General features: G+C 52.0%; 2 protein-coding genes across 2 annotated transcripts; both read right to left on the minus strand.

Moving 5' to 3' along the window:
• Positions 1–3,726: 3,726 nt before the first annotated feature.
• Positions 3,727–4,577, minus strand: GLOTRDRAFT_25227 (uncharacterized protein; the record flags this gene model as incomplete). Its single annotated transcript, XM_007868423.1, is given in 3 exon segments — positions 3,727–3,974; positions 4,038–4,191; positions 4,206–4,577. Coding segments are annotated over 3 exon segments (774 nt in total), but the record flags the coding sequence as incomplete, so codon positions are not given.
• Positions 4,578–5,219: 642 nt separating this feature from the next.
• Positions 5,220–6,244, minus strand: GLOTRDRAFT_121858 (uncharacterized protein). The gene is made up of 2 exons (XM_007868951.1): positions 5,561–6,244; positions 5,220–5,512 (listed from the first exon to the last, which is right to left on the minus strand). Exon 1 carries the CDS (start codon positions 6,088–6,090, stop codon positions 5,563–5,565), a length of 528 nt encoding a protein of 175 aa, XP_007867142.1. The 5' UTR covers positions 6,091–6,244; the 3' UTR covers positions 5,220–5,512; positions 5,561–5,562.
• Positions 6,245–8,126: the final 1,882 nt, after the last annotated feature.

The following is an 8,126-nucleotide window of genomic DNA, read 5'->3' on the forward strand; positions in this document are numbered from 1 at the left end:
CACGCGAGTGCGAACATAAGGCAACATGCCGCACACTTGTCGGCCTGTACAACTTCTGCATCATCAGTATGTTCAAAACGACTGGAAGAGTAGCACACTTACCTCGTGCTAATCGAGCATCAGGACTGAAGAAGATATGGGACTCTAGACCCGGCCCTTGAGTGCAGTCAAGCTACTGTGCAAAGGGACAGCAGCAAAACATAGCTATAAATATGGTACACGTACCATGTCAACTAGAGACAACAGCTGCAAGATGTTGCGCGGAACTGAGGGGAGCACGAACACGGACAAGAGATGGTGGTGGTTGAAGGGCAAGAGAGGATGAGAGAGAAATTTGTTGAAGTCCAACTCCAACCGCTACGAGCGGAGATTGAACTTCGGCACATCGGCATGATGAAGCAGTGACGCGACGTGTCACGAGACCAGCGGCACGCCCCCGTGCCGATAAGTCTAAGTCAGAATATTGCGCAAAGGAATCCACAACGCAAATCCTTTGCAACCTGTATTGCAACCGTTGCACAAATGACACACGCGCAAAATGAGTGCAACTGTTACGCAAAAGTACTGATATCTATACTACCGACATTTGCACGAACGCCCCTTGGATTTTTTCACCAGATTCTGGGCAGGCCATGTAGAACCCCAAGTAACCGGCCTCATGTATAGGTACCATAAGTGCTCTATTCCCGTTTGCATTCTCGTTACGACATATACCCCCTTGCAATGACCGCAGATCCTTCACAAATGTACCCTGTGTCTGCTACGATCTATAGGAAACCCGTAGGTCTCGTATTCAGTCATGCGTCTAGGGGCTGGATCTCTTATCGTGTTATTCTACGACTTGGCCTTCCCATAAGTCAATGATCTTGTCTGGCCATTATTACTGCGAGCTACGTCCAGCGGCCAGCCAAAGGTGCCGGGGTATTTCGACATACTGTCCTTGTGACTCTGGCTAATCGGCCACCTTGTCCTCTGTCACCATGTTCTAGGTCCTCCGCAGCGTTCACCATTCTTATCACCGCTGCTATGACTGGCACAGCGGGCAAGCACCGATGTCCCGCCACCGGACATTTGCCATTCATGAAATAGGTGGGCGAACACTTTCCTTGCATGCTCCGAAGTGGGACTTGGCAGAGACATAAACAATGAGAGAACAATGTCAATCAAATGTCCCCTGATTTTTAGAGACCATAGTAAATGTCCCGCGGTCCTGCCTTTGTTCATTCAAAGGGCGTTCTCTGTGTCCCGGTCATGGTCCAACAAAGACCATTCTAGGAAAGTGTTCTCCCAACCGGAGCATGTTCATAGCATGCTCGCCGGCGGGACATCGATCTCTGTCCGCAGTGTGGGTTGAAAAGCTCCCGGCGAGCTCATACGAACTTTCGCCAGTGGACCGATATTCACCTTGAGATTGAGCGCACAACTAAAGGCTGCGAATCTCGTCCAGACGAGCGACAGATTCCTGCGTGAGCCTCTCTTTCCACACCCCGGCGAACTGTCCATCATGCATTCATAAATCACGTGATCATCTGTCTTCCTCGCTGCGCACCAAGGGGTGGACACCGGGAGAAGCCGAGACCGCATGAAGGGGGGAGGGGGGGGTCTCGAGGGCCTTAACAGGAATTTATTAAAAATAGATTTGGCTCTGTGACAGCCCTGATGGCAGAGATCCGGTACAGGTGGTACTAAAATGGCTTGCTAGTGAGGGTTACAGGGCTATATTAGCCAGGACAACCTCGCCTTGGCCATTGCACGGAAGAAAACATAAAGCGTGACAACATAGAGTGTGACAATAGAGTGACGTGTGGGAGCACTGAAAGATGACTAAGCAAACCCTAACCTGGATGTGCCTGGAATCTACCTTCCCGATATGGTACCGTGGGATGCTCCCACGGGGGGGAGGGGGGGGCCTCTGGGACCTTAGCAGGATTTCCTATCATGCGGTCTAAAATTTTATTATTGTCCACCCCTTGCTGCGCACCCGGCATTTCCACTTAAGACTGGTTTGGTCCCTGTCCTGCGTGTCCGGGCAGTCACCAATCCCACTGCCTCTGACGCAGGTTGTTACTTGCGCTCCCGCCTACATGCACCAATATCCCAATGTCTTCGCCTGCATGCGTGCTCTGCCTGTGCTCCGTCGCGATTAGGGGCATCCCAGACGAGGTTGCGACGTTCCTCGGGCCTGACATCGTCGTGAACTGGAATGGTTCTAGCAACGGCGGATTTCGACGGGATTTGTGAGGTTGAGACGGACGCCGCTGCGTTGCCACGCTCAGTCGGACCGGTTAACGAGGATGTCGCTGCTGGAGACTCTGAAGATCATGCCGCGGAGCCCTAGTGATCCCATCGCCGACTTCCGCGGCCGCGGAGTCGATGTGACACTCACTGCATTGGACAGGAGCAGGAGACTTGGGACTTGACAAGGCCCCATTGCTGTACCCAACGAAGAGATCAGAAGCCTGTCCTGCCGTAGGTGTGGCAAACCCTACTGAGCGTCGCCAGAGAATTCCCTCCCTGCAATCCCATGCAGCTCGGAGTAAGGTGGGGAACACCGAGCAGATTTACGGGTTGATTGGGAAGGAGTAGAAGACTCTCTGGTAGCTAGGGAAACGTCAGTGAGATTGTGGCCTACATGATTGAGGGTAGGATTGACGAATGCGTCTCGCGTTCCACGTGTGTTTCAATGAACCCAGTGTTGCAAAGAGGCGAAACTGCATGTGTTCCTGGCGTCTCCGGAACTCACACCGACACTGTGAATCCATTGGCGGCGGTCAAGCAACGGAGACGTGTGATAGTCATCTGGTGCGAGAGCGCAGCCTCCAGGTAATGACCAGACTGGTAGAGCTCCGAGCATAGAAACGGAGGTGAGCATGGTGTGCATTCGTCCCGGCGCCTCTCGCAGTACCTGTGATTTTCAAAGGGATTGGATCTATCCTCGGAATGTCATTGCTGTGTCGCCAAAATATGGACTGGGGATCATGTAAATAAACGCAGCGGGATACACAGAACATTTCCAAAGATATGTTGATATAAGAAAGAGTTCTAGGGGGTGGTGTGTCGAGGCCCTAGAAAAAATCTGTCTCCTCAGGATACATCTCAGCGTACAAAGCCATCATGACATCAGGGATCGTTTTAACCAAGCTCTCCTGCAACGCATTCGACTGGAGAATACGCCGCATCGCCACCCGTTTGACCGACGTGCGAGTGGTGTCGACCCCAGCCGAAGGCACGTTCTGGATGCCGGCCTGGGCAGCGCCGAGGGTGACGGACCTGAGAGACTCCTGAGGAGGGCGCGTTAGTGAGAACACGAGCCGGATGCGGCGTACACTCACGAAGGCTGAGGCGTACGACGTGTGATAGGATTGAAACATCTTGAGCAGGAGACCGTCGATGCTATAAGCCATGATTAGCGAGCCGCCCACAGGTCAATGAATGATATCTATGGGCTACGCACGGTGTGTGGCTCGGGTCCGGCTCGGGGGACCGGGAGTGGCGGATCATACTTCGATTCCAAGCGAGGCATCTTGACCAGAAGAACGAGTTCGTCACGGTGTACGGGTACTGCAGGCCATTAGAGCCAAGATGCTCGCACGTCATGCTAGCCTCTTCGCTGGCGTCCTCGTAGCGCAGCTGCCAAGACGTGACTGCGACAGGGCTGCGGATGAGAATGGGTCCGTAGTCGACAGTACAGTCCTGCTGGCGCGGGGCCACAATACCGTCCATATTCAAGTCGATGACCCACGTGTATTTGTCGCCAATCCATCGTTCGATTGAGCAGAAGGCGGAATGATCATCGAGCTGCTCCGACTCGGGTGTACCGGGGAGGATGTGCCAGCCTCTTGCATCATACTTTTCCAGAGCCGGTGTTTGGCTTGGGCCTGAGCAGGGGATGATGAGGGAGCGACGCTCCTCGAACGTGGCTCTCGGATACAGCGAGTACGCCTTTTCAAAGCTGATCACGTTCATGACGCAGGCTATATCCGACCGACGATTCCTGAACAAGCTGAGCAATAACAATGCGGTTCGGAGTCACGTACTAGAGTGGAAGAAGAGGACAATCTCCATCGGAGACATCTTCGCTGACATTACCTGGATTTTACGGCCATCCAGGGGGTGTTCCAAATCGATGATATTCTTGATACCACGCATATTGTAGAGCTGTCTTAAGCATGTCAACAACAGTAATGTGTACTCATAAAATTAACAGCGCTAACCGTTCTGGGATGTTTATTCACTGCAACCTCAAAGTCACGGTCCTGTCTGTGCTTCGGGACGAAGACATAACCTTCCGCCATGACCCACCTGCACACTTCGTCTAAGTGCTCCTTGTATACGTACAGGTCAAGATCTGAGCCAGAATAAACTTTGCGGTCGAAGAACTGCAAAGCGTTGGAGCCGGATATTAAGGTCGCAGTGCGAGCTTGGAGGTTCCGGAACGCAAGGGGGTCAGAGAAGAATCTCCCAAGATGGCGGTTGATGTCCCAGCACTCTTCAAAGATATTCTTGAGTATGGCGCGATACAGGCGACAAGTGGCAGCAAGATTGATGAGCGACGCCGGGCTGCAGCTGTCCAGGACGTGCAGCAACAGGTCGAGGTTAGAGTCGAACAGCCGGTCCCAGAATGCTGAGCGAGTGGAGTCGACGTCCATGTCGTACGGAGCATCCATTCTCGCCACTGGGTGTAAGTGGGAGGGGTTATGGAGGCAAGAACATCGCGGCTGCGGCTTGGCTTTATACGACGCGACGCGACGCGAGTGGCTCACGATTAGACACGCCATCACGTGCACCGTCACGTCCCACCAGGACCCCTGAAAATACCGATGGAGGTTAGATACCAATTCCGTAAAAAAGTGAGGTCTGGAGGCCGTATGTTAGATACGGTTGCGGTAAAATGTGGCGAAGCGCCCAAGAGGCCGGATACTTCAGTCCCGGTAGAATTGAGGCTCGATATCCAAGGTCAGATACCATTGTAGTATATACCCGGCTTCTCCCGGCACTGGATCACTCGCTTGTGCAGCCACAATTTGCCCCAATATATATTTGAGCTGAGATTGCACTGTTTTGGCAACATTGGGCCTATATATGGCATATCATAGCGAATAATGCCTTATTTTGATCAAATGTGGCTAAGAAAAACCCTTGTAACCGGATTAAAATTCGGAGGTTGGATATCTGGGTCTCGGTAAATCTCGAGCCACACGGCTAGGTTGGTATCGCATCCCGGTAAAAACAGCCAAATTGGGCGAAATTTGGTTCCGGTAAAAATACAGGAAATCAGGTTCTCTGGTATCTAACCTCCATCGGTACTTTCAGGGGTCCTGTTTCTCCATGTTAGAGAACCAGGGAGAGAGGCGTATAGTCTCCGCAGTGATTTGAACGGCCAACCCTAGCCATGTGCTTGCTTCTTATTTCGAACAAAACCTGTCCGCTATTCGGATAATTGAAAAAGTCGGTTAACAACTTGTGCAAAAGCTATTCAAGTCCCTCGTTCTTATGATGTCGATGGCCTTGCCTATTTCGGGTGAGTGCAATCTAGTATAAAAGGAGCTCAGAAACTTACGATCAGGCGATCAGAGCCTTGACAGCCTCGACGACCTCGCTGTTTCCGCCACTCTCTGATCCCTGCTGGCCTTCTTGAAGTAAGCCGAGCAATTGGTACAGGGCGTCCGGGAGTTCGTCATGCCCTGCCGTGTTAGACTTGAGTTTTTTATTGCCCTTCTCGTAGCCGTACACGCTTGTCAGCTTCGTCTGCCCCCCATCAGTGATGTGAAGCTTGTAGATCGGGCGCGAGGTAATGGGATGATCGATCCGCCACTGATTCTGGAAGGAGCCCGTGTCAGGTAGGCTCAGGACTTGAGCGGCGAGAGAGGATATGCCGTCGATATCCGGTTGTGCCAGGCTCAAGACCCTGCCACTGCCATCAATTGCGACGTTCGGTTTGAAGAGGGCGGCCACGAGAGTGCCCTGCCGTGCTGGGGTATCGACAGTGAGCGCGAGCAGAAGATTTTCTCTCGTCGGTGTGAAACTAGTCGAGCCAGGCTGCGCACGACTGTACCATCCCTCGTGTGATGGTTCCCAGTTGGCATTCATAATAGGAGGACGATCTTCTCGGAGTAGCAGCGATATCAACAGTAGTACTGCAAATACGCCTAAAACAAGTAGGCTGTGTCGCGAAATCGTTGCTGGTCTTTGCTGGTGATAGTCAGGATGATAAAGGAGCGTTTGGTAACGAGCGGTCCATCTTCTCGTTCGTACTGGAGCATGATTGCTTCATCGTCGCGGAGATGAGCCCGGATCACGAATCGACTCGGATGGTATCGCCACCTGGCAGGGCCGCTCAGATCATCATGTGGACTGTGATTGGCTAGGCCCTCTGCCAAGCTCAAGTGATGTTGTACATGTAACATAGAGGATATGCAGAAATATATAGTCATCACACGAGCGTAATAGGAGAGCACACTAAACGACAAGTATTGTAGATACGCTGGTATGAATAGAGAGAAGAAAAAGGGGCGCACGGGCGCGACTTTTTATCCAAGAGGTACCTCGACGATGCTATCCAGTCAGTATTTCTTTGAAGATATCTTCGATGATCGTGGACGCTTTCCAGAGATCCCTCGCAAGCTCCTCCATGTAATAGCGCTTCCTTCCAGCCATCACGGTGTGTATGTCACCTTCTGGCTCTTTATCGTCGGGCTCTTCATAATCTGGCTCTTCTCCGCCGTCTGGATCATCAGAATCTAGCTCTTGGTCATTCTGCTCGTCATTCCTGTCGGGAACCTCTTTGAGCTCGACTGCCATGATGCCGCCTGGTATACATGCCCGTACGGTGAGCGGGACCATATGCATGGCTGACACACTCACCTGAGACGTGCCGTATAGCTCATAGTATTCGCAAGCGGCCCGCCAAATACATCCGTCCAGGCTGCAGAGAACCACAGCCCGTCAATTTGAATGTAGGTAGGGTGTACTCGCAGAACGTAACTTACTAGAAGGCCTGACGTGTAGGGGCCCTTTGAGTCCGACGGCACAGATCAACACACCTTTGGAGACGAACATGCTCTACGCGTAGCAGTACCGTACGCCGGGAGACTAGAAGGTTTTGTGTTCTATGTACGGTGAATGGCCGCGGTAGTCGGCGTCCAGTTTCCAGCTGATAATGTGGATGGGATCATTCGATAGTTTGGGGATAGCAGACAGCCTGCTGTTGGGGAGAGCGACTCCATTCATGTCTAGAGGAAGTACCCATGAAAATCGGTCTGCCATCGACCGCGGGGAGTCAGACCATACGGTATAGTCATCCAGGACCTCATCTTGTGAAAGTTCGCTCAGGATCGTCCATCTGCGCTTACTGTACTTGACATGAGCAAGCTTAGCGGCGCGAGTTAATTCCCCGTTGCCGTTCCTGGAGCAGATCAGTGAATGACGTTGTTCGAAAATGCCTTTGGTGTAGAGCGAGTATGCGCTTTCAAAGCTAATCACCTTCATAACACAGGCTGCATCGTGAATTCACGGCGGTGATGACCTGTATCTTCTGGCCATTCTCCTTTCTTACCAGATCAATGACGTTATAAATCGCGTTATTCTTCTCATCGTCATAGGCCTAGTGTACGGATGCCAAGTTGTGTTGTCATATAGCTGAGTCACATGTACTGAGAATTCCCAGTATGCGGCCGATGCTTTGCAGAAATCCGGGCTTTGAGCGGGCTTCGGTACATGTGCATAGTAGTGGCAGTCCGAGCTTGGAGGTCCTGGAATGCAACAGGATCGGAGAAGTATCGCTTAAGGTGCAGATTAATGTTCCATAGTCCTTGAAGGTGGAAGAACAGGATATCATGGTAGGTGCGACATGTCTTTGCGAGATTGAAGAGCAAGGCGGCACTGCAGTGTTGCATCACTAGGAACAGTAAGACACCATGCGGAGTGAATTAGCAATCCCAAAACTTCGGAGGACTAGTAATAGTTGGCAGCATAATTCAAAAAGGTTTCAGTGGCCCAGCAAACTGGAGATACGGTCCAAAGCCTGAAGCTGGCGAGAAGTCGGTGGCCACAACAATCGTCAGTCGTGACAGCAACTTGATCATGAAGTTCGCAGCGCCATAGGTGACCGTTACCTTGACGCGTCA

This window comes from Gloeophyllum trabeum (genome assembly GCF_000344685.1).
Source record: "Gloeophyllum trabeum ATCC 11539 unplaced genomic scaffold GLOTRscaffold_00008, whole genome shotgun sequence".
Lineage (NCBI taxonomy): Eukaryota > Fungi > Basidiomycota > Agaricomycetes > Gloeophyllales > Gloeophyllaceae > Gloeophyllum > Gloeophyllum trabeum.

Bases quoted from the DNA above. Each gene is read 5' to 3' on its own strand.
- GLOTRDRAFT_121858 (XM_007868951.1), bottom strand. From the start codon at position 6,090: ATGAATGCCAACTGGGAACCATCACACGAGGGATGGTACAGTCGTGCG.